The following is a 26956-nucleotide window of genomic DNA, read 5'->3' on the forward strand; positions in this document are numbered from 1 at the left end:
AAGGCCCCACCCCTAAGCTGAGGAAGGGAGAGGCAGTGCCCTGGCCACTTCAGCTTCAGTTCAATCACATGGTTACCTGTAACCCACAGGAAAGGAACTCATCTAAGAACAGGACCAGGAACCAGAAACTCTTTTTGGCTCCCCAACCTCCAGCAAGGACATTCTCAGAACTGTTCCCTGGGGTCCTGCCCCAGCTGGCCATTGTCTATTTCTTTTTCTCATTACCTAATGTTTTTGCAAATGACTGAAGGTCCATGTGGTGAGATGGCACAAGTGACCTCTGTAGACAAGAGAGTGGAGGGGGACGTAAGTCCCGAATGAGGCAGAACACTCCTACTCTGCCAGCATATGTAGTAACTGGCTAGCATCTGTCCTATGCAAGTTGAGTGTTAACCATTTAATCATGTAAAAGAGTAGAAGAGTAGTCCTAATCAATCATAAATGGCACATCAGTGGCACAGCCCTTCTCCCGAAAGCCTTAGAAAATGTCACAGAAGAGGGGTGACAGGCAAGGGTGACAGGCAACCAGCTGACTGGAAGGAGTCTCTTCATCTGTGGCATTTCCATCAGGTCCTGTGATAATTGTGAGAATCCCATGATCATCGCGGAAAGGTTCTTGAATGAAACTATATATCTCTCAATGTGAGTTATCTGGCAGGCAAATCTGTTTCTTGTTCTTCCTTAAGGAGACAAAGACAAAACACACAGGCCCTCCTGTTCAAATATCACCAATAACCTAATTGCTTTAATCTTATTGTGGCTCCACAAACAATCATTTCAAATGTGCGGAACTCCAGCTTTCATTAATTCAAACCTGCTGTTTCCATTTGGACATTTACTTTTAATCAACCTTGATAAAGAGTCTGATTACCTTGAGTATTAATAATAATAATCAATTTGCTAATGACTTCTTTTCCCTCTAAGCTGCAGTATTAAACACCACCGTTTAATCATCCTCATTAGCATTTTCTTCACTGGAGAAACTAAATAAAGTGCAAATGCAAGAGCTTCTGCTCTGTGTACATTCACACCAACTTGTCAACACATTATCCTATTACTCGCTAGGTTTCTTACTTTAATCCCCAGGCTAGAAAGCCACTTACTGTATTCTCCAAGTGAACTGGACCCAAAGTCCGATAAACAGCAGGAAGCCACACATAGTGCAGGCCTGCAACACCAGCTTTTGAGAGGTAGGGAATGGGGAATTAGTAGTTTAAGGCCAGGTTCAGCTACACAGCAAGTTTGTGACCAGTATGAAATACATGAGAGTGTGTCTCATTAAGCAAAAGCCAGAGATGTGGGGATCTCAGTTGTTAAGGCAGTTGCCCTGCAAGCATGAGAGCCTTAGTTCAATTCTCAGAACCACATAAAAAACAATCAGATATGACAGCACACACTCACAAGTCCAGCTATAGGGGTGTGGATACAAGCAAGCTCTGAGTCTCACTGATCAGCTAAGTGTGTGAGATATCCTACCTCAATAAACAAGGAGGGGAAGCACCCAAGCAATAATACTCAAGGTTCTCCTTTGGCTTTTATATGTTCACAGAGACATGTGCGCACACACATATGAATACACACATACACTCACGCGTGCACATGCAAGCAATCAGAGATGGAGCACTTGTACCATTGCCACTGCTAACTATAACAACAGCTGGAGCTGGTGAGTCAGGCGAGGGAGTGTCGCCAGTTCCATGCACATCTCATTTAAAATCTTCTGGGATTGACACTTAAGGTATTTCCACTTTCCGGTAAGGAAACTAAGTCATAGAGTGGATAAGGGGGAGCAGCCGCTTGTGGGTACCCAGACTATTCAGACCAGACAACATTTAGAGCAAACAGAAATGAAAATGAGATGACTATCTGTAGATCTGTAGCTTACACAGACACGTTATCATTTACTGCCATGGGCAATCTGCTTTAAGGGTCTCTTGGCTCATCCATATCCCCTACTATCTGAATTGGAAGCCCTTTGTTAAACATGCTCACTTTATTCAATCTCTACCCACTAGAAATCACTTGGTCCATCCTTCTGCCATCTTATGCTGCCCTTATCACGTATCCACAAACATGGTTGAATTCCTGTGACATACTTAGGCACAGTGCCGGGCACAGTCTATGGTCCTGAGGAGCTCATGCTCTGGATCTCGGCACAGTGAGGAGATGAGGGGTAAGTAGATATGCTCACAGAGAATAAAAAGACAGTAGATATGCAGAAATGAACTATTTGCCCAATTCTATGGCGATGAAGTATTTTGTTTAAACTTCAGATAAAGTTTTTGATAAGCATTTTTTAACCCAGAATTTTGATAATAAATGTTGAAGATTGGTTTTTGTTTTTGTTTTTGTTTTAATAAAAAGATTACAGGAAAGAAAGGGGAGGGAGGAGAAGTACTCTCAGATAGGCCTTGATGGCCACATCTGCACACTTCAGGATTATCAGAACTACCATGACAATGACCCAAAGGTTCTTCCTCAGATAAAGCCTGCAAACACACAACTGATTCCAGCCAGATCCAACTGTGTGCCCTTGGGGTTTGTGGGCTGTTAAAAAAAAAAAAAGGACAGAGAGGGAAGAAAGGAGGAGGGTGCACACCAAATGAGGAAGCCAGGGACATCTGCACAGCTTTGGAATTACACAACTCAAAAAGGAGAAGAGCTCACTTGACAACTGATTTTATCTTCCTTTTAAAAAAGGTTGGGGTAGACCACGAGACTGCTCCAAGACAAATTACAGTTGCCTTAGGCTTGAACTTTCTACAGTTACTGACCATAAGAGAGGGAGTCAGTGCAGAAGGAAGGTGCCTGGGGTTTCATTTTCCCACCCCCAAGGTTTGGAGTTAGACAATCTAGATGAGGCTCACCTGCTAAACTGAGATGTCGCTGAGTTTAGTCTTCAGATACAATAGACATTATCCTCTGGACTCTGAGAGACTCCATTAAGGTTCCGAATTCACACTGCAAATCAGTACTCCTGTGTTCTCTGGATGGACACACAAAGGTCCAGAAAATGGAGAGACTAGAAACTAGTCAGTTAGGGATATTGTTGACAAAATACCAAACCAAATGAAGACACAGCCAGATGATACCAATCCCACTCAATACAAGGCGTTTTGACACTTAATCAAATCAACAGAGTATCAGACAACAACAACAAAATATCTGGATCGGAACTTGCATCTCCTTGACTCAGTCCAGAATCTACTTCAGGCTGAACCCTGTTTGTCTGTATTGGGGACCTTGTCAGCAATATGACTTTTCAGCTCAGAGAGAGTAGATGGAGGTGAGGGAGAGAAGGGCAGCGCAAGAATTCCCTTTTGGAGCAGACATTCTCTTTAAAAGGTGAAATTATGTCCTCTACAAACCAAATTCTTCCTGTAAATGAAAATCTCAATGCCTGCAAATAGAGGGCACACAAATTCTTACACAGGCAAGAGCCCCATTTGGCCAAGAAAATAATTACTTGTTGGGGTGGTAATGTATGATATTTGAGTCTTTGGGTTATTAACCATGAAAAATAAAACAAAACGAGCTCCAACAAGCAGTGTATCTTTTCCAAGAATCCTAAGGACTCACTCCAAATTCTGACAACTCAGATTCCTTCCATATCTGTTCATCTTCTATTCTCCAAGGAACTTCAGCTCCTCTCACTAAGAGGACTAAGAACTCCGAGTTGGGCCTAACTTCAGAGTCTTTTTAAAGTAAAACTTCACGTTGCTGTCTGTGACACACAAAGCCACTCTTCTATCCCCTAATCCTTAAGCAATCCGCTGCCTGCTGGGTCTTACTGCTGAAAAGCAACATAAGCTCTTTTGACATTGATCTGGACAGGTTGGGTACTGTACACAGTGCAGACAGGAAAAGCACAGGACACCTTGAGGCCTGTTCTTGATCTGCTTCTTCTATGCTGGGCACTCCAGCTGGCCTGATCCCCTCCTCTGCAAGGACCTTGAGATTCTCAGGCTGGCAAAGCACAGGCCCTGGATGACATGATGAAGCAACAAGCTTCCTTTTCCTTTTCCAAAACTGCCAGACCCACAGGTCACCTTCCGAGAACAGAGACCCACAGGCTCACCTTCGGAGAAATGAAGACAAATAGATTCTCTTTCCTCTTTGCTTCCACTTACCTGCTTATGGAGCAGGCCATTCATTTACCAGTTGGATACAAGCGGCAGGTGACTCTTAAACTGTTGACAGGCTGGTGATTAGGTCATATAAGACTCTATAGACTCCTAGATGTTTGGGTCTTCATACTCTAACAAGGCCAAGTTCTTAAGACTAAAGCAGAACCACCTGAGTCCTTGCTTTACCCACAGAGGGTCTTGCTAACATTTGGAGTAGTACTAACAACCAATTCATTACTTTTATGGACAAAAATTATCTTAAGTGCATTGTGAGGCATGCAAAAGAAAACAAAGTTTATTTTCATTAAATTAAATTCATTTCCATTTGAGTTCTAAGCTTACAAGAATCTTTAATCTTGGGCATTGCTTGGGTCTCTTTTTTACTCCAAGTCTCCTCAAGATACAAGAGACTTCCAAATATCCAAATCTTAGGAGTAGATGCCTCCCTGTAATGAATTAATAAAAATTGCTGTGGATCCCCGGTGGTGGCAGGCAGCAGAAACGCTGCAGGTCCCCACGTAGTGGCAGGCAGAGGGCCATGTGGTGGCAGGCAGTGGGTCCTGAGAACAACCAGTCCCAGGCAGAGACAGCACAGGAGACCACGCAGTAGGTCTCCGAAGGTGACTGGTCCCAGAGTGGCAGTGGCAGGCAAGAAACAGATGGATAGGCACACCATGCCGAGTGAGGTTGAATATTTATTTAGTGGTTATGGAAGGGAGGGGAGAAGGGGAGAAGATCAGAGAGAGAGAGAGAGAGAGAGAGAGAGAGAGAGAGAAGAGAAGGAAGAGACAGGAGCTGCCTCTCTCCAGAGGGAGCTGAAAAAGAGAGAGAACTCAGGCTGGAAGCTAAAGATCAGCTTGTCTCAGTGGATGGGGGAGGAAGTAGATGTGGCTTGTCTCTTAAAGAGACAGGATAATCATTACACTCCCTCTATCATGATCAGTGCTAACAACATCATTGTTCCAACCCATGGTGAACCCTTGATGTCCAATATCCCTCTGCTAGAGAAAAAGGGTTTTTGTCATTGGAACACAGGAACCTAAATTCCTGCTTTGCTCCTCTAAAATCTTACTGCCAAGCTAGGCAAGGAATTTTCATGTTGCTGTATCCAGATCACAGCAGAGTTTCCCTGCCTCTTCCCAGCCCTGGTGCCACATTAGACTCCTAAGGAAATGACTTTTCCTCTTCACCCATTGTTCTCAATACCCTCCCTGGGTCTGGCCAATGGATGCCCAATGCCATGTGAGCTATGGCAGCCTATTACTGGAGTCACAGGTGAGAAGTCAGTTTGTTTGATTAAAAGAGAAGTTGGCCTTTCTACTTTGAAGAAATGGAGCAAAGGATACTGCGATCATGTTCGGGGTCAGGAGGAGCAGGGATGTCACAGTCACTGGGGTCTTTTCGTTGCCCACAGATGTCTGAAAATGTCTGAAGAAATATAGAGAGAAAATCATTTGTTGGGAGGACAAAACTCTGGGTATTATCTTTCTATTAAAGCAAGATTTGAACAATCCCTCCTCAAGAAGGACAAGAGAAGTACAATTCTATGAATTCAATCAGGATCTCACAGAAGAAAGACAAATGCAGTCACCTCAGTGTGCAAGTCATTCCACCCAGACACACTGTCAGAAGAAAACTTGAGGGGTCTAATTCAAGAATTGAGCACCCCACATACTTGGTAAGGGAGATGAAGGCCAAGGAGCATTTTGAATCAATGATAAGATAACCAAACACACCAAAGAAGGGACAGAAGCCTTCCTACCAAAAGAAGAGAAGAAAAATAAAGCAGAGGCACTGACCAAATAAAGGAATCCTAAGGAGGCAAAATGGCCAGTGCCCATCACGGACCAGAGCCTTGCCAAGAAACATGCAAGGAAGAGAGCATCCTCAGCCCCATGAGTTATCACCTGACACCTAAGAGGAACAGGAAACACTTATCAGCGCAAATGCTGCAAGACAACTGGAGGGAAGAATATAAGCATTAAATAAGTAATAAGTAGCCCCAGAGCAGAGTACAGGGAAAGAAAAGAATGAACATTCCTACAGGATCAGGGCGATGGGAAAGTAAGATTATGGGATAAATGAGATACAGAACTGCTCTCCTAGGAATAAATATTTTACCAGTTACCTTGGAAGTAGCAATTTGAGATTTATTCAAGAATCTTAGCCCCAAACAATATTTCACTCTGTACAGAAATGGGCTCAAGCTAACTATGTGGTAAAGCATATATACGTCTCTTAATAATGTGTGATTTCAGCTCGTCACTAATTTTCTATGTCTTCACAAAGTTCCCAGTTAGAGGAGCCATCCTACTATCAAACACTTATCCTTAGATGGATAGCATTCCAGAAAAAACGATTCATGTGAACAGGGCTTCCCTTTATTTCTGTGGAACAGTGGATCACAGACAAAGACAGAAATAAAAATATCTTTAAAAGCAACAGCAGCAACAACAACAACAAAACTACTCTGTTAGGCACCATTTTCCAAATTGACACACCAATGAAGCAATGTACAAATGAACTTCTGGAGATGGGATGGGATGGGATGGGGTGGGGTGGAGTGGGATGGGGTGGGGTGGAGTGGGATGGGGTGGGGTGGAGTGGGGTGGGGTGGGGTGGGGGAGGGAACAGACTAGAACTGTATGAGTGAACAGAAGCATAACAAGGAGTCTCCTAGTGAGTAGCCACTGAGTGAACTAATCAGGACCATGATAAAGAAAGTGACTGCAAAAACAAAATAAAATTAAAACCAAAACATGGAAGAACTAAGTGACGTATCTCATCCAGGAAGTAACATTATCAAGAATGCATAGTGATGGCTCAGATAGTCATAACCCTTCATTCTTCACCGTGTCTTATCTCAAACATTTTTCAAGAATCAGTTTGTCAATGACATAGATAAACCTAGGATGACTATGCTGTGTGTAAGAAATCAAACAAAAAAGAGCATGTGTTCAAAATGATGCAAACCAATCTAATGTGACGGAAAACAACTCACTGGTTGACTGTGAGTGGGGCCAGAGGTAAAACAAGAAGGGAAACAAAAGGGCAAAGCATCGTTTTCATGACAAGATCTCTCGGTATAGCCCTGGCCGTCCTGGAACTCACACTGTAGACCAGGCTCGCCTTGAATTCACAAGAGATCTGCCTGCCTCTGAGCAGTGGGCATATATGTTGATTTTCTCGATTGTAGGAATGACTTCACCATATGCAAACATCAAATTTAATCAATTGTACTGCTTTGTATTGCGTAGTTACTATGCCTTTACACCTCATAAAGCTTTTTAAATGGCAAAAAGAGTATATTGTTCATTGAGCCTGAGCAGACAGTAGTAGTTCTCAGCCTCAATGCTATTGACATTTCGGCACTGGAGGCTGGGGACAGTGGGACAGTGCATCGTAAGGTGTCTGGCCGCTACCTGCAATTACCAACAACATCACCAGTGACAACCAAAGACGATGCCAGACACTATGAAAAATCCCAGCTGAGAACTTGAGTCTGTACGGAGAGGGTCGTAGTCTGTGCTCTAGAACAGGAGAGTTAAGCAAGACGCATGGAGAAAGGCGAGAAATGTTCATTTATCTACTGTTTTCCCAGAGGATATTCATTCATATTAGCTCAAGAGCAGGACTTTCCAAAGCCTATGTGAGGTGAGGTGGCTCCTTGCTGTTCAGATGTGGAAACCAAGACCTAAGAGAGTATTTTGTTACTGCAGACTTAGGCCTTTGCACACATGGCTTGAACTCTGAGTCTCACAGTAGGAAGCCTCAGTGATGTTCCCCTGCCCAGCTAGAACTTCCATGGAGAAGCTCTGGAGGCCCAGAAGGGAATGTTCTTCATTTCGAGTAGCAATCTAACAAGAAACAGGCTGTCACCTGGGAGGATCTGATGGCATTTGGCTTGAGGGGGCATTCTGGGAGGAGTCTCACCAGACCAAGAGTACATAAGGGAGGGGTGTTGAAGACTATTCTTTTCTGCCTCTTAAAAACAGGAGGACTTTTCCTCTCTGAAATGGCTTGATGTCTCTTATACTGGGCAGGGAGATAAACCAGAGGCCCAAGTCTAGCCCTGGGACTCCTTTCAGTATGAAAGAGAGAGGCTTCAGAGAGCTGGGCGACCATCTGAACCTCAGCCTATCAAAGAAGCAAGGTTCCCGTGGAACAGCCTCCCTTCTCCGCACCTCTCTCCCCCTACAGACTAAAGCCCTTCTTTAGAAAGGCATTGTTGTTGACATAGTATGAAGGTCACAAGCCTGGACTTGAACAATGGGGAGAGAGAAACTTGGCAAAGGGGCCTTTATGACCCACATATATGATGGCACATGGTCTAACCCCCTCCCAGCCCTAAATGAAGGCTGACTGCCCAAAAGCATTTTCATGAGAGACTTGAATCACAACATTCTGATTGGAACCTTAGTTATCAGAATTTTATGGCCATCTGTGTGTGTGTGTGTGTGTGTGTGTGTGTGTGTGTGTGAGAGAGAGAGAGAGAGAGAGAGAGAGAGAGAGAGAGAGAGAATGTGAGTGTGTCGGGTGTGTCGGCATGGCTTACAAGGCAATAATAATATTTTAATGACCAAGGCTTGAATTCTTGAAGTACCTTTCTCCTTTAGATCTCAAGAAATGTTCTTTCTGTGTTGGCCTTTAAACTTGTGATCCTCTATTTTCATAACTTTATAGTGAACAATAAACAGAATCAACAGAAAGGGAAAAAAAAGTCCCTTCCCATAAAACCTAAACCAGTGTCAGGACACCATGGCCTCTCCTTTCTTTTATATTATGCAGATAGAAATTTTTTATAACTGCTATTAATATCCCCACATTACCTTAAAGTTTTATTTTACTTAACATTACATAACCTACATGTGATTCATATCCTTTCTCATTTACATATTTTAAGGTGATAGGATATTCAAATTGTTAACACATCAGATTATTCAAAAAAAAACTGCCCAGGGGTTTGGACATTCTCATTGCCCTTCACAGGAAAATCAGTTACCTTCTAACATGCTGTTGGCTTGTTTGCTTGCTTGCTTGCTTGCTTTTGAGACAAGGTCTCACCATATCATTCTGGCTGGCCTGTAACTCACTATGCAAACCAGGAGGGACTTGAACTCACAGTGATCCACCTGGTCCTTGCTCTGGAGTGCAGGGATTAGAGGTGTGCGTCACCACACAGGGCTCTGCTTCATTTATTTATTTACTCACTCATTCAGGTGGATCAAAAGGATGGCAGCATCCTGAGTGCTTAGCAGAACACCATTGCTATCACACTGGACATGAATTGCCTGCCTCCTGGACGCTGTGTATGTAAACACAACAGTGAAAGTCCTGCCACCACACTCCTGAATCACCTTGTGTCTCTGAGGGAGTGGAGCCCTGCTTACTGCACCAGGTCTCTTAGGGGATTCAGTCCCTGTCTGTGAACCCGCATCTCCCTGATCTGCACCCTCAGTCTGTCCTTCTGTGCTCCTTTCCACCTGCTAATGGCATTTTTAGATTCTGCTGCTGCAGAAAAGCAGACAGGCCAGCTTTCAGGGGGCACAAAATTCCCCCAGCGCTAGGTTTGCCTCAAGGACCCCTGCCAGCCTGATGAACTCTCTTCAGACTGCCCAGTGGCCTAGGAGGTTCCACCCACCCACCCCCATATTCCTGCCGTCTGTCCTTCACTCTCAGTCTGAAGCCACCACTTCTGGCTCCCTTTCCATTTTTTCCTAACAAAGTCCTGTATCTATTTGATATCCTGTTGGCACATGTTCCCTGAAGGACCCGGAGTACTACACCCTGCAGGTGAAATAGTCCTAACAACATCACAGTTGCCGCCATGGGAGTACAACCTGAATAGCCCTAGAAAGGCAAAATAGATAAGATCTACTGGGTAAACTGGGATTGGGGGAGGGGATGGCAGAATGAGAACATGGCAGAACAGGATGGTTGAGTGAGGGGAGAAACGCAGAGGGAGGGCAATGGAAGAGACATCTTGATAGAGGAGCCATTAGGGGGTCAGGGAGAAACCTGGTGCTAGGGAAATTCCCAGGAAACCACAAGGATGACCCCAGCTAAAACTCCTAGCAATGGTGAAGAGGTTGCCTGAATCAGCCTTCTCCTGTAATCAGGTTGGTGACTACCCTAATTGTCATCATAGAACCTTTATCCAGTAACTGATGGAAGTAGATGCAGAGATCCAGAGCCATGCATCCAGTTGGATGCATGAGGGGCTGAGCTTCATGCATCCAGTTGAAGAGAAGGAGGATGGATTATATGAGCAAGGGGGTCAGGATCATGACAGGGAAACCCATGTGGGAGCTCATAGACTCTGGACTGACTGACTGACTCTGGGGACCTGCATGGAACCAAAGTGGGCTCTCGAAACATGGGTAACAGTTGGATGGCTTGGTCTATTTGTGGGCTGGCAGTGGGACCAGGATTTATCCCTGGTGCAAGAACTGACTTTTTGGAGCCTATTCCCCCGCGGTGGGACACCTTGCTCAGTCTTGATGCAGTGGGGGAGGGAGTTGGTTCTGCCTCAACTCAATATGCCAGGCTTAGTTGACTCCCCATGGGGGAGACCTTTACCCTCTCTGAGGAGTGGATGGGGGCTGGAAACGGAAGTGGGGAGATCAGAAGGAGGGGAGGGAGGGAGAACTGTGGTTGATATGTAAAATGAATTTTAAAAAAAAAAGGAATACAACCTAAAAGGCCAACAAAAAAGAATGCTAATAAGCATTGAGCTAATCTGACTAGTAGGCTGAAAAAGTCTTAGGGCTTTACCAAAAGTGGAGAAAGTGCGAGGCTGAATACATCTCTATTAGTTGAAGTCTGTATAGATCAAATATTTTCTCTAGAAAACCCTCAACTTTGGAATCCCTTGGCTGAAGGATGTATGCATTGCTCCTAACTGTCAGTGGAAATTATCGCGCTGCTGCTTTCCAAAAGACTTTGGGTCATTTTACACGCAGTGGCAAATGGCTTGGCAATTATTTCTCAACCCTTGGGTTTCCTTCCCATGATTCTTCTCCTGGCTAGCTTAGGAGTAAAGTCATATGTAAAGTGTTCTTTAACTTTCATGTCTTTCATTCAGAATAGAATGAACTTGCCCTTGGGTTTTGTCTACTGTTTTTGTTGTTCCTGAAGTGGATACTCTCTTTCTAGCTCTCTGGCTGATGTCTTCAGTCTGTTCTCTGTAGCCTTCTCTTGCCACTCTAATGAAGTATTTAGTAGATGACATCTTCCCACCCCCTCCAAAAGTCACCTGAGACATTTAGGGTGTACGTTTCCTAAATGGATGCCAAATGTACAGGTGCAGATTCTCCACAGTGGGTATACCCAACTCAAGAATACAAGGAACATCACCCCAGTAATTGTTAAAAGGCTTGTGAGGACCACAGAGGAAGTCTTGGGTTCCTTGCTGATGAGGACCAAGGATGAAGTCTCAGGTTCCTTGCTGATGAGAACTATGAATGGATTCCCCCTCATTTCAGTGTTTCTTCTGCTTTAATCAGTGCAGTTCATATACTGCCTCCTGTTCTCTTCCCAGGCACAAGACACCTTAGCTCTGCATACTCACACAGCATCGCTGTTCAATTCTGTTCTTCATGATCCTCTCAGTCCTGCTGCCACTGGATTCCCTTTGACTGAATCAGTCATCCATAGCACAGTACCATGTACTATTCTCAACTCACTGAAGGGTCTCCCTTTTGATAAAAAGTCTTGCCATTCCCGGGAAACAGGCGGCCTCTTTGTCTACACCACACAAGATGCCCAGAAAATATAACTCAAAGTGATCAGTTTTAGCAACAGCAGGCAGAGAGATGGTACATCTCTGATAGTGCTAGCATGGAGCAAAATCCCCTAAGAGGATGAGAAGAAGAGGGTGGGAGAAAGGGAGTGCCACATCCTGCTAGGCAGCTGGAAGAAGCAAAGTTTTTATCTATTCCCCTAAGATTTGTTCTGAATACTGCTGAGCATACGCTAAGTAGAGCCTTCTGATGTCTCAGTAATGACACAATGCCCGTAGTTAGGACAACTCATTTGCCCCCAGGACAGCTCCAGTGGCCTCCCACAGCTGGCAGGGCCTCCAAAGGTAGATCATTCACGTGAAAATATTGCTTCTGCTCTGAGGTGTATTTTCCTTTTTCAAAAAGGAGCTTGGAAGGGCAAGCTGAAATGTTACATAATGAAAGGGTGTTTCCGCCTTGAGGAATGGGGGGACGCAAGTGTGACCCTCGGGTGCTTAGTCAGCCAGGTGCCAAGCCAGTAGAAGGTTGTTTGCCCTATAAAATCAATGAGTTTGAAAAAAAATCATCTTCTCAGTGTGTGCTCAAGCTTTCTTCCAGGCCCTCATAGTACCATCATCCCCTCTGATATGCACAAGTGTTTTTAGATCTCCAAAACCAAGAAATCTCACAGCAGAGAACCTTATTTAACTTTTTAAACGAAAATTTCTCAAGTTTCTTGAGTCTGGGTACCTTTTCCCTAAATACTATCAATTAGTGAGCAGAAAACTATATCCTGGGGTCCACACTTTGATTCTACATCAATTTTTTTAAAAATCAAATTCTATTTCTCTGTTGCCTTTAATTAGCGTTTCGAGTTTTCTTCTTTCTTTGTTGAGTTTATCTAATATTTTGGCTCAAAACTTGACTTCTAAATCAAGGTCACTGTTTTGCTAGGAAGCCTTATCTGAAATTAAAAGAATGTTTGGTGAATTGTTTAAAAAAAAAAAATGCAGCCTTCCTAAAATGGGGTGACACAGGCCTCGCAATACCTGTTCATTCACTTACCCGTTTACCCATTCATTCATTCACCCGCTCAGCTTCCCAGAGGCTTCATGAGAAATACTGCCAATACAATGAGGGACAGTTCCCTGGGGGTGAGTCCTACAGCAGAGCAAAGAACTGAGAAGCTCTACTTCCCTCCCATTTGTAAAAGGTGGGCAAAGTAGATTGTTAAGCCCACAGCAAGGCTCATAGGGAAGGTGGGGATTTGAGGTAGCAGGTGACAGGGAGTCAACCCCAACTAGCATACACAAAACAGTGAATGTATTAGCTTATTACCTGGGAAAGCCAAGAATGAAGACAGAGTGTGATCTGACCAGATTAATAAAGTATGTCTGCCTCCTCTGTTGTTCTCTACAGATTTTAATCACTTCTAGTACAAAAAGGTTTTTTTCCTTGAAGCAAGGCAAATAATGGTGCCCAATCCATTCACATGCCTGTCTCGCAACCAAAAGGAAGTCTCCCTTCCCAGCCTCCTCTCCATTAATTTCAGAGAAGGCATCTCATGTTCCAGACCAGACTTCACATTCCAATATTGAACCCACCCAAGGATCAGGGCCCAGGCACCTATGGATTGCAGCTACTGGCTTCTCTCCTGTCCACAACAACTTCAGATGGGCCCTGTAGGTGCAACAACTGATCACATCTCTGGTTGCATAGAGTGACAGCAAGATGAAAGTTCCAACTTTTAGGGGTCTTACTATTCTGCCTAGTTTGATCAGATTTTGCTCCAGCTCAGGGGTGTAACTGTCATTCTCTCTTCTTGCTTCCCCTCTTTTGTTTCTGACCTACACTTTCCTTTTCTTCCAAGGGAAAAGTAAAGCCATTGCTCTTAATACGGCAGAAATATCAGTCTCAGTGCTGAGTATGCTCTCAAGAATCAGAACATTTTGCCTGTGCTGGTTTCTGTTTCTTTAAGTTAATATAGCTTTGTAAATGTCTCTAATTCTAAAGTCTGTCACTAAATGTTTCTATTTTGATTGAGTGAGACATAAAGAAAACAGATTCTGTGATCCTATGACATTCCAAAAAAACTAAAGAAACAACCTTACCAACCTCAACCTACATGAATTTAAGCACATACACTGTCTGTATGAGTCCATTATACATGCCGGGTTCACCAACATATCCAAGTCCTTAGGTTTCATTCAACGTCCTTAATGAGAATTATTTACTGTTCATTTTGCTTTGTTGTACTGTATCCCAGACTGACTTTGAATTCTTGGTGACCCTCCTGCCTCAGTTTTCCAGGTACTATGTCAAAGACAGACATCAGCCATGATATCCAGCTGTTAATAGGATTCTTGAGTTTCCCAAATTTTGAGAATTCTCCATGTATGTATCAAGTTGTGTGGGCAGCTTGTCAAAGTGTAGATTTCCGACCTTTGTTTTACTTCTGTTGAGTTGGAATCTCTTGGGGAAAGTCTTGAAAATCTTTGGTTTTTAAGCTTTGTAAATGACATTTCCACAACCTAAAATGTGAGACGTTCTGTTCAGAAACTTTGGGGAGTTTTACTGGAATTTTTTAACCACATTATTTTGTCAGTAAAATGTAACTAGCCACCCTATGCACCATGCTGTCTTAGCGTTTTGTGATGAAAGTCTCTCCACAGCTAGCTATACAAGGTAGAAGCTCCTCACATCTAAAACGACCCACTCCAAAGAGGTCACATATTAGTGAAGAGGAAAGGCAAATTCCACTGTAGCAAATTTTTGTAACTGTAACCAACAACTCAATGTGATTTGATTATCATGGATACAACTATAGCAAGAATATACAAATATAGCAAGAATCAACTGTGATAAGATCCAACTGAAATCAATCACGGGTAGCAATTTATTTTTGTGAAACTTTCCTGCATGTAAACAGCATCATAAAAACAGTATTTGCCAATAAAAAAATGGGATACAGATCTAAACAGAGAACTCTCAACAGAGGAATCTAAAATGACTGAAAGATACTTAGGAAATGCTCAACATCCTCAGCCATCAAAGAAATGCAAATCAAAACAACTCTGAGATTCCATCTTGTACCAGGAAGAATGGCCAAGATCAAAAACACTGATGACAACTTATGCTGGAGAGGATGTGGGGTAAAGGGACACTCCTGCATTGCTGGTGGGCGTGCAAGCTGGCACAGCTGCTTTTAATTTCAGTATGGTGATTTCTCAGAAAATTAGGAAACAATCTACCTCGAGACCCAAAAATACCACTCTGAAGTATATACCCAAAGGATGCTCAATCGTATCACAAGGACATGTGCTCAACTATGATTATAGCAGCTTTGTTTGTTATAGCCAGAACCTGGAAACAACCAAAATGCCCCGTGCCTGAAGAATGGATAAGGAAAATGTGGTACATTTACACAATGGAGTATACACAGCAATAGTAATAATAATAATAATAATAATAATAATAATAATAATAGTGACATCTTGAAATTTACAGGCAAATGGATGGATCTAGAAAGCATCATTTTGAGTGAGGTAACCCAGAGCCAGAAAGAAAAATATCATATGTACTCACCCAGAAGTGACTTTCAGACATAAAGCAAACAAACAAACAAACAAAAACAGCCTACAATTCACAATTCCAGAGAACCCAGACAACAATGAGGTCCCTAAAAGAGACATACATGGATCTAATGTACATGGGAAGTAGAAAAAGACAAGCTCTCCTGAGTAAATTGCATGGGGACCATGGGAGAGGATGGAAGGGGAGAGGAGAGTAAGGGATGAGAATGGAGAAAAATATATAGCTCAATAAAAACAATAAAAAAAAACAGGATTTGATTTCCTCAACAAGCTATCAGGTTATATATACAGCAACTCTATGGGAACCCCTCTCGAAGTCCATACATTCTAGAAAAGGAAGGCCCTTTGGACAAAAACAGCTCCTTCTCCTACAGAGGAAGAAACTAATGAGCAAGTGAGAGAGCAGAAGGACCTCCCGGTGTCTCCATCTCCCAGTACTTCTGCTGCTGGAGTACACAGTGACCTCGCTCTTCCTGGAACAGCCACTGCTCTCCAACAGCGGTGGTTGCCAACAATAAACATGGGGGACTGGGAAGCAGATATGTGCTCTAGGAACACACACACACACACACACACACACACACACACACACACTCACATGTCCCAAGATATATATTTTTATTTTATATACTATAAAATAAAAATAAAGGCCATACATAAAACACGAGTCTTGCAATTAATGCCACCCAGTCATATTTAGCTCCTCAACTGTGCTCTCTTACCATCAAGGCTACGTTGTAGAAATGCTGGGAAGCCTAGTGCTACTTCACCAGCGCTACTGAAATCTGACAAAGCTGGAGATGGAGTCCAGCACAATCCCAAGGTACATATGGCGACGCTGAGAATAGATGCAGTACCGCTGTGAGGCTCTTGTCGTGGGACCCACCGAGTATCAGCTACAGGCCTGAGCTTGGGTTTCACTGTCCCTTTTCTTGTTCAGCAGTATGTACGGAGCACCAGCTTCAAATGAGAAGGCAGGACTAAGATCTATTGACAGGGGAAAGCAAAATCACATCCTTAACTGCAGTTTTAAGCTACAGGTCCTAATAAGCTACGGTGAGCCACGTTAAGACTTGTGTGGACCAGGCAGGAGTCTGTCTTGAAATACATCCAGGAGTTTACTTAATGGAAAAACAGAAAAGGAAGAGGGGATCGTGCAAGCTTTGGGAAGCGTGCACAAAAACATGAAAACGAAAGTCAGAGATCACAGGTGGGCAAAGTCAGGAGATTAAGAATCCTAGTGATAAAGACTATAATCTGGCGACTGGGGAAACGGCCCTAGAGAAGTGTGCTCAGGAGAGATCTGTCCTTCTGGCTCCCACCCTGAGCGCTTTAGAGGTCTGCCCAGCTCTCACAGTCTACCTCTTCCAGAAAAACTGCTAACATTTCTAGAGTTCAGAATTAATCCTTGGAAGGAACATAGCAGAGGGAAAGTGGTTCATTCCCAGGGTTGCTGTAAGATCTGTTCTCATTTCCATTGGGGTTTGGAATCACAGAGCTCACAGCAGCGATTTTACAATTTTGAGAGACTGGTGGACACGGGTCCAAACAGGATTCCTCCATCTGTAAGTACGCTGACCAAAGAAATTGTATATCTCGTGTGGCGTCGAGTTCTTTCAGTAAGTCCCCTGCGAGTCTGTCCGTGACGCTTAGATGTGACATGAGGTAAGACATCTATACAAAGGTTAAAGTACATTGGGCACCTATGGAGTTAGGTGCTTGCACCACGGAGTCATTTTCCCCCATTCACGAAACAAATCTTTATGAACTGCAGAAAGAATACACAGTGAATCCGAATTGGATTTTGCTATGAAAGACTTCACAATACAGTGGGGAGACAGAGGACAGACCCAAATTGCGATGCTGGGAGCAGTGACAATCATGAGAAGTAGAGCGAGTCACCTGGGAAGGGGGAGGGAAAAGATACTTAGGCTGAGTGAGGCACAGCCCAGCAGGCGCGTCTGCTCTTCTGATGTTGATAGAAGCAAGACACAGTTCAGAAGTGCCACAGGTCACCCCCCACTTCACGCCCGTAGCAGGTCGGGGTTCAGAACCCCTACTTCTCACTCGAAGCACTTATCACATGCCACTCTACTTTCTAACCTTTGGCTCATTTGCAGGTTTAGTGTAGAGGACTGGTCGTGGGGAAGCAGCGATGGGGTAGCTGGCCACCGTCCCAGGTCAAGGAGAGCAAGGACTTGCGGAGGCACTGTGAGAGGGGAGGGTTGGAGCAGGCGGGGGAGGGGGCGGCAGCTGGGAAGGCAGGCTCAGGGGCGGGCAGAGGTGGTAGTCGTCCACCCCCCCCACCTCATCCCCCCCCCCCCCCGGCGGTCCAGGACACTGGCCCAGTCAGGAGCTCACATTTGGCTGGCGGGCCATGGGGCAACGCGCCCCAGTGCTGAGACTGCTGCAGGCACTGGCGATTCTGGTACTAAAGCCATCACCGCTGCAGCCCCGAGAGCTTCCAGGGTCGCGCTGCCCGGAGCCCTGCGACTGCGCCCCTGGCGGTGCCCTGCGCTGCCCCGGTCCTCGTGACGGCCTCACCGGACTGTGAGTACATGGTGCCCCAGGTCCCTGCCTTTTGCTACTCAATGTTGAGCTCCTTTGCTGAGAAGCAGGATATAGCGTTTCTCACCCTTGCCAGTGATGAGGACCAGTGACAGAGTTTGTCTGTCTTTGTCTGTGCAGCCCAGACCTCTACTTTCCTCATGGGGGAAACTGAGGCAGGTAATTTTAAACTGTCCCAAAGCCACAGGAGGTCTCTCTTTGTCGCTGCCTGAAGCCTGATGAATCCAGTAGCCCTCCTTCGCCAGAGTTCTCTGCCTGAGCAGGCTGAGTGGTTCTGAGCCTTGGGCAGCCGGGTCTAGGTAGGCTGCTATGGGCTCTGAACCTGCGGTAGGTTGTCTAGAAGCAAAGGGCTCAGGCGCTGGGGCCAAGGGTAACCTGGTCTGTCAGCAGCGAGGATGACTGTCTGGTGGCCTCCAGTCACCAGGTCGCCCATAGGTGCCTGTGGCAGTGTGCTTGCCACTCAGCCTGGTTAGCTGTGCGGGGAAGAAAAACCTGTTTTCTGACTTCTGGTGCGCCACCCACAGGCGCTAGTGAGGGACTGCAAGCATCAGCCTGTAGAGGAAGGCCACCCTTCCTGAAACCGTGGGATAAAGACAGGAGGGAGCCATTAGCACTAAGATGCCAAATGTCCTTCCATTTAGGAAAGGGCTCCTGACATTGCGTGATCCTGTTAATGTGGAAATGAACAGACAGACTGGTAGGTTAGGAATTCCCAGGGGCTGGGGTGGGTGTCTGCTAATGGTTGTAAGGTTAGGGGTGACGAAATTTTTCTAAGCTTAGATTGTGGTAATGGCTTCCCATAAAAATACTAAAGCCATCATTTGAAATGGGTGGATTTTACATTACATGACTTTCATCCCAATAAAAGCGCCAAATAAAGTAGAAGGTAGCACAAACGCACAGTGTGGGGGAGGTCTTCCCAGTGCTCCTTTGAAACCACGTGCTATGATGGGGGAGGGATGAAACCCTAGCATCCCCACTTGGGAGGCATCCTTGCCAGCTTCTTGGAGGAACTGAAGCATCCTGAGCATTTGGTCTGCTCCCTGTGGACAAGTTAATGGCCTTCTAGGGATAGTCCTGGCTGTGAGAACAGTTACAGATTGAGGGGTTCTCTTAATTAGTTTCCATCAACTATCTTGTCAGCTCTATTCCCTGAAGGTGATGGCCATGCTAATAGAATTTGTTTCAATCAATCGACAAATCCATGGAACCTACCTCCCAAGTTCCGGCCTTCTCCTTCTGTATTGCTCTTACAAGTAACACTGTCGCTAACAGCCCTTCCTGCTCACCTGGCTTGTACACTTCAGACGACTCTGAGATCAAACTAGCAGGAATCCCTTGTTCCAGGTCCCTAAGTGGCAAAGCAAGACCTTATTAATTACCTTTCTGCAGTTGTTCGTCTTTCTAAGAAAATTGCTTTTCCTTTAATTAAAAAAACTGCTCCCAGCTTCTCCAGCTTTGTGCTGGGTGGAAACTGCCTGGAGCTAAGGATGGAGAAGAGGCAGATAAGTCAAGTCCTAAGCTCTTTGATGCTAAGCTGGTCACGTGTTACCTCGAGAGGGAACCACTGATAAACCCCTTCCCTGAAGGAAGCCAAAGTGATGCTCCTTCACTGCCCTGCTGCACGGTTTAAACAAGCCTTCAGAGTAGTTGCCCTGCTCACTATGGCTAAGTGGGAGGCAGGAACAATAAAATTACAGTGAGCAACTCTGGTTCTCTAGAAGGAGCTGGTTCTGGAAGCTTAGGAGGGATCCTAGAGAATTCTCAGCATCCTCCACAGGCCCTCCCTTAACATGCGCCATCCAGAACATCCTCTTGTAGACATTTAGAAAGCCCTGCACCAATCATGGCAACTCCTACAAGGTCAGGCTTCTACCAGGTGACTGAGAAATAACCTTGTCCTTTGGGGGCGAGAGCTCTGTGAAGGCAGAGTCATTGTAGGAATAACAGTGAGAACCCAACATCCATATAAAAACAGATGTTTACTTAAAAAAAATAGAAAGGTTGCCATTTCAAATCAATGTGTGAACTCCAAGTGCGAATTTGAGGCTGCAAAGGAACATCTCCAGGCTAGTCTTGGATCTCAGGCCTATCGTACTGAATCAGAAACTCTTGGAACTCCCCAGAGAACACTCCAAAGCCTTGCTCTTCATAGGGGCATAAACTTCCTCCAGCTATAAGTGTCCTTGCCCCATCACCCCCTCTGTACATATGCCTATTAAATGGAAGAAGGAAGCATAAATTTAAAAACTCAAAGTCAGAGACAGGTGGAAACCAACCAGAACAATGGAAGGTTTGGTTTGGTTTGGTTTTCCTCAAAGAAAAATACCAGAAAAATTCCATAAGGAAGGACAGGCAGAGGACACTAGACATGAGGAAAAGATGCGTTTGTTAGAGTGAACTACTCAGTTGGAGTAGGAGGGAAGGAACAGTCTAAGAACTTAAGGAAAGGGTTACTCTTTGGATAAGGGTCATCTGTGTGCTGAAGAAAGGTGTGTGGACAAAGGTATAACTCAATGTTGAAGTAAAGCAGAGGGCCACAGACTGTTGACCCCATCATAAATGTATCATTTATGTTGAGAAATGAATGAAGCAACAAAAAAATCATCACAAGACAGAAACATACTCTGGATAATGAATTATCTGAAGTGAACACACAAGAGAGAGCTGAGGTTTTGAATCAAGGCTTTCAGAAGAGAGCTGTGCCATGACTAGCCTTTGCGGAGGGGAAGGGGCACCCAAGCTGTGGCAGGGAAAGGAGGGGAAATATCTCACAGTGTCTCAGAATTCAACGGTGTCCCTCAGTCGATACATCTGTGCTTTAATCTGTCCAGATACTGAAGACTCTGCCTCCTAAGATCTTTGTCTGAGGTTCACTGTTTGGTTTGAAAAGAAGAACAAAGGGTGCATGAGTAATAACTGCTAATCACTGACAACACGCTGCTGGCAATTTTTCAAAATGGCATTGTTCAGACTATTCATATTTTCTGCCCCTTGCATTTCTCATTAAAGACATAAGTGCTTAAAACCTGAGCTATGACACAAGAAGCAACCTCCCATGTTTTGGGTTTTTTTAATAGGGGGAGGGAGTAAATGGAAAAAATAATTTAAAAATTTCCCTTTCCTTTCTTCTTATTAGCTCTAGGCAACTGGTAGGAGGGAGGGGGAACTCTCACCTTGCACATAGTTATATAAAGATTTTTGTCTCTATGACAACAGAAAGGTTGATCTTCTTGATATTGAAACAGCTTCTGAAAACTTGTAAGTAAATGCTAATAATAATTGTGGCAATTTATTGCTTGCACGCTGTGCCTTCTAAACATAGATCAAGTTTCTGGCTGTTCGCATGTGACACAACTCAGAGACTCTGTAAGAAGAAACAGGAGGACCTACCGGTCCAGTGTGCCTGGACGATGAGCATCATGACATTTCCCTAAGTCCCTTTCTACCCTCCAGGGGGATCAGAGTCTAATCAGCTCTCAGTGCAGTGACACAGGCACACTGGGAAATGTGACTCTGTTCTGAAGAGGGGAACTCACCCAGGAGACCAGGGTAAGAGGAGAGAGGGGACATAAGGCTCTGAGAAATGCAGGGAGCCACTGAATCACAAGGAGCCGAGTACTCCAGAGGAAGACCTGGGGACCCAGGAGAAGAAAGGGGACCTTGGAACAGAGAAGCACAGGTTCCACCAGAGGGCCTGGCTAGAAAGAAAAGAACACAGTTGAGTGACTTCTTCCTCTTCTTCCTCTCCCAGAGCTTTTGGAAAAAAAGTGCAAATTTTACCAGAAGATGAAAAGTCATCAGAAATCTTTGATTCATACAAAAAGAGAGAAAATAGTCTGCTGACTAATGCAAGTCATTGCTTGATGCTTGCATGCAAAGAGATCGAGCACAAACTCTGAGTAGGAATCTCTTCCCCTACAAGTCTTCACCATGCTTGCTACACACAGGGCGCGCACAGGCACACACACACACACACACACACACACACACATGCATGCACGCATGCACACCTCCACTCACAGACATCTTTCTTCCATATTTTATCGAGGCAGGTGTCTGAACCTCAGTACCTAAACATTTGAGGGCAGAGGTGGTTTATTGTGGAGGACTGGTGGGCCAGCATCCCTGATCCCTGACCACTAGATACCAGTAGTACTGTTCTCCCAAGTTACAACAAGCCAAAATAGAGACACCTCGTGGGGGCAAATCTTCCCTCAGTTGTTAATTTTCAATCAATGTGCCAGACTGAGAGCCCTTTGAAGAAGTCTGATTTAACTCGGGAGTCCCAGAATTCCAGAGGCATTATAATTAAACTGTTTATCAGGCCTTATGAGATTGGATTGAGGGGACAGGTTGGGTATGGCAATGTGTGTCTGTAATCCAGCACTCGGGAGGCTAAAATAGGAGGATTGTTCTATTTCCAGGAATTCAAGGTCAGCCTTGTTTACATTGGGAGTTCAAAGTCAGCCTCAAAAACCTGAGTACATACATAGCTGAACAGAACAAACCAATGCTAACACACGCCACATCTAAACATCACAAACCTCTCTATTCTAGACTGGTAGTGGGGAGGGTTCTATGGGTAGTCAAGGGAGTTGTTTGTATCTTCATGCTATGTCAGCATCCAGACCCTGCAATCTACTGGCACTTTCTCTGTACTTTGAAAGGCAAATAGCAGCTGCAGCTCCAGAGAACCAAGACCTGGCTAGCAATGTAAGTCAGTGATAGCACTTGCCTGGTAGACATGGGAACCTAGGTTCTTCCCCAATACTGCAATCTACAACCTGTCAATCAACTAGCCAGTAAGACAAGAGTGGGGACTACAACTTAGTCATATGACTGTACCCATCTAGATTGGTTTCATAGTGGGTCCACACCCAGGGAGCCATTTAAACAACAACAGTAATAACAACCAAGGCAAGTGCATTAGGACATACAGGTTCCCAGAGGGGGGAACACCAACTAACACAACACATGAAAGTGTCTTCAAAACAGAAGAGAAAGTCTTACAAACTTCTGCAAGAACTTGGAACTTCCTGGGGAAGTCTGAACTTCCATTCAGAGCCTGCTTTTTCAGTCATGCTTGGAAGGCAGTTCTTACATCTGGTTGAGCTGATAAAGAATCTCCTTGCATCAAGCTATAGGAAGACCAGATTTTGGTTTTGAAAATCATCCTTTAGGAGAAAGTAAATAATGCCCATAGCAGAACACTAAACACAAACGGCCCCTGAAATCACAATGAAAAGGCATGGAAACCAATTGGCTAACATAAGGATCTCCTTGGCTTTGGAAGTAGATTCTCGTTTTGAAAACAAGTTTCTTGGGCTCTCTGGGGTTGTGATTGTTTAACTCAAAAATCTGTGAATTTAAGGCTCATTTCTGCTTGTTCACCAACCACTCTCTGCCTCTCAAGCCCATTCATTTCTTTTTGATTTGTTATATTTATTTAGTTGGGGCTGAAGAGATGACTCAGTAGTTACAAATACATATGCTCTTGCAGAGGACCCAAGTTTGTTTCCCAGTATCCATATCAGGCAGCTCACAACTGCCTGTAACTCCAGTTTCAGGGATTCTGACCCCCCTGCCTCTGTGGGCATTTGCAAGCACATGGTGTGCAAAAACTGAGGCAGATGCAACGCCTACACACATGCATGTGCACGCATGCACGCACACAGTCACGCGTGCGCGCACACACACACACAGAAAGAGAGAGAGAGTCAATGTTTTGAAAAGAAAATTTAATTTTTATGTTGTATGTATGTGTATTTGCCTGCATGTATATGTATGCACCACTTGGGACTCTGGTCCCTAGTGAAGTCAGAAGAAAGTATCAGATCCCTGGAACAACAGATGTTTGGTTGTCAACATCATGAGAGTGCTAGAAATACAACTGGGTCCTCTGCAAGAGCAGCAAGTGATCTTAACCAATGGTCTTTCCAGCTTCAGCCTCCATTTCTCAAAGTAAGGTAACAAAAAACTCACGCCGAAATACTATCTCTCAGAGCGGCACCCTTCAAGGTGCCCTAGCCATGTGCAACCCCAGTTGTTCCGAAGGCTTGGCAGTTGAGTCAGGACCGTAGAGAGAAGTCTTGCTGTTCACTTCAACCCGAAGAGAGCTGGCTCTTAGAACAGATGTTCCCTGTGCCTGCACTTCTTCTTGGTTAGAGAAAAAATATAGGTTTTAATGAAAATTAGCAAATTTCCTACCAGATCTTTTGGTTTGGTTTGGTTATTGAGAAGAGGATTAAAAGAATACCACTCACTGGGTTCTGGCTTGTGGGCTGTCTCTGGGAGCTTCTCTGCTGAGTCTTCGTTTATTTTTGGCTTTCCCACTATTGGAGGATGACACCCTCCCAGGAAGCAAAGTCCTCGCAGCTGCTCGGCACTTGGCCTTGAACCACAACCCTCTAATAACACTTGAACCAAATTCAGAAAAGCCCAGTTTGAAAACCAAACTCAACTTGCAGAAGGAAGGCTTTGCCCTTCGCTGCTGTGACAGCTGCCCTTGACTCTGATGCCTGGAAGTTACTCCTGGATCCCTGCCTCCTCGGGGCCCTGGAATAGGGATGCTCTGGTGTGACACGCACAGCCCCTAAGTGGTTTGAATTATCAGGAGGACAATCCTAGGCAGTCTGGATTCTAACATGGGTGTCTTCTCTAATTTTCACTGTAGGCTTGTCTAACACTAAATCCTGTGCCTTTTACAGCAAGGGTGTAATGGCTCTAGTGTGGTAACTCTAGTGTGGTGGCTCTAGTGTGACAGCTCTGGTGTGACAGCTCTAGTGTGATGATCGCTCTAGTGTGATGATCGCTCTAGTGTGATGGCTCTAGTGTGACGGCTCTAGTGTGACAGCTCTAGTGTGACGGCTCTAGTGTGATGATCGCTCTAGTGTGACGGCTCTAGTGTGACGGCTCTGGTGTGACGGCTCTAGTGTGACGGCTCTGGTGTGACGGCTCTAGAGTGACGGCTCAGATGGCTCTAGTGTGACGGCTCTGGTGTGACAGCTCTGGTGTGACAGCTCTGGTGTGACAGCTGTAGTGTGATGGCTCTAGTGTGATGATCGCTCTAGTGTGACGGCTCTAGTGTGACGGCTCTGGTGTGACAGCTGTAGTGTGATGGCTCTAGTGTGATGGCTCTTGCCTCTGACTGGAGCTCTGTTTGAAGAGGATAAGCACAGCAACAAAGCCAAAGTACTAGAAAATTGAGTATTCACGAATGACAAAGTATTATCGTAACAAACTGGCGATGCAGGAAGACTGGAAACTCCACACACATCTACCACCACACATCAGCTGTCATCCACAGCCCAGATCTACCACCCCACACATACGCCTTCCACAGCCCAATACACCACCACACAGCAGCATCTGCCATCCAAGAGCATTAGAGAAAATTATCCACTGGTTCTACTCAACCTGGGATGCAAATAAGTTAAAATCTAAAAATAAGAGAGCTCATTATTGCCTGCAGTCTAATATTCTGACAATCCTGTGTGAACTGCCTCTGAAATACCCCTCTCCAGGAACAATATGATTTCAGACTCAGACACCCCATCATAAGACTGCCAGGCTCCTTTCAAGTCCTTCTCTTTCCTCATTTCCCATCCGCAGGCTTCAGGTTAGACCCTGAAAATGTTCAGGTCTAATTTCTGACCATTTAAGATCTATACTCTGAAATACAGCTCCAAAACCCCAAGCCTTGACCTCCAGGAACCGTAAGAGAGAAAGGGCCAATGTTCAGGTGACTGAAGGAAATGCAGGTGATTGCAAGCCGGATGATCACAAACATAGTGGAGATCAGCAGTAGGAACCATCTATTTTAGCCAAAATAGCAAAGAAGCCTTGGTAAAGTTCTAGTTGACCAAGGTGAGTTTTGTGATTCCAGGTACCCTCAGCTTCATCCTCAGATTAATTAGCAGAATTTGGAATATCAGCTGCAGCCAGTATTTACATGTTCAGTTCCAAAGAAAAAAAGGAGAAAGTCGTTTTAAAGTGTTGGGCATGAGAAACTTATAATGAATAAAGGAGCTTCCTGAAGCATATCTGTTGGGTTGCTGTCCTGACAATGTAATATTCTCTACCTCTGAGAAATATTTTTGAGAAATCATTACGGATGACACAGCCATTCCCCGGGGAGAATTCAACACGGAGTTTCATTTACCAGAGTTATTCTTGTCGTGTTATATTATTGCTGGAAGAATTCTAGTTCAGAGGGCACATTGAGTTATTTTGCTGTGTGTCTTTAGAAAACTTTAAATGGATTTTGAGTAAGAGCTTAGCTGTGTTTACCATTTTCCTCAGAGGCTTTGTATTTTTAATTTAGTTGTTGCACAAATGACTTGGAAAAGCCATTATCCACAGAATCTTCTTTACATCTTCATTCACAGGGCATTTCATGGACTCCTTGCAGGAGCTTCCTTGGGTGCTCTGGAAATGGCCATCTTCGGGGAGAGTCACTCAAACTGTACTTCCCACTGGGGAAGTTCCAACTGGCTGGAATGGTTTAAATCAAGGAGCAAATGTGAACTCTCAAAGTGGCTCCCTAGAGTCAAAACATTTCACAGAAAGTTGTTCTCTGTCATTTCCCTAAAAGGTATCACGTGGGGCTTCTAGAAACCTGAGTCTAAGAGAAAAGTACCAAGTGGGGATGGCCACCCTTGCTCACGGTCATTCTATCCCTGGCCAGTGGAGAGGCAAAGAAAAGGACAAGTAACGCGTACTTTATAGACGTAAGAGTGACCCAGGACAAATAGAATTTGGAGTCCAACTCCAAATGACTGAGCCTGTCCTTGCTGGCCCCTGCCAAGGAACTGGAGTTGTGAGGCACAGTCCAGACAGCCTCAACCGTTCATAGAGGCACAGCCTGAGTGCCTGTCCTATCCTAAGGGCTGGGTTAATACTGTGTAAGATTTTTAAGTGTAATATTTTATTAGTTATTTGAGCA

The 26956-nt window shown here is 44.7% G+C and overlaps 1 protein-coding gene and 1 long non-coding RNA gene across 3 annotated transcripts in view; one reads left to right on the top strand and one right to left on the bottom strand.

Annotated features, from left to right (window-relative positions):
- Positions 1-4896, bottom strand: part of LOC146894299 (uncharacterized) — a 30336-nt gene extending 25440 nt beyond the window's left edge. For both annotated transcript variants that reach the window (XR_015738134.1, XR_015738133.1), the window contains exons 1-2: positions 4131-4896; positions 2868-2986 (exon numbers count right to left, since the gene is read on the bottom strand). This is a non-coding gene — a long non-coding RNA (uncharacterized LOC146894299). The remainder of the gene's footprint in view (positions 1-2867; positions 2987-4130) is intronic.
- Positions 4897-17781: 12885 nt separating this feature from the next.
- Positions 17782-26956, top strand: part of Lhcgr (luteinizing hormone/choriogonadotropin receptor) — a 53341-nt gene continuing 44166 nt past the window's right edge. The window contains 1 exon segment of the mRNA XM_048416319.3: positions 17782-17991. Coding sequence (XP_048272276.1) covers positions 17819-17991 — 173 coding nt within the window. The 5' untranslated portion in view covers positions 17782-17818.

Source organism: Myodes glareolus, chromosome 6, assembly GCF_982192425.1.
Source record: "Myodes glareolus chromosome 6, mMyoGla1.1, whole genome shotgun sequence".
In the NCBI taxonomy this organism is placed as follows: Eukaryota; Metazoa; Chordata; class Mammalia; order Rodentia; family Cricetidae; genus Myodes; species Myodes glareolus.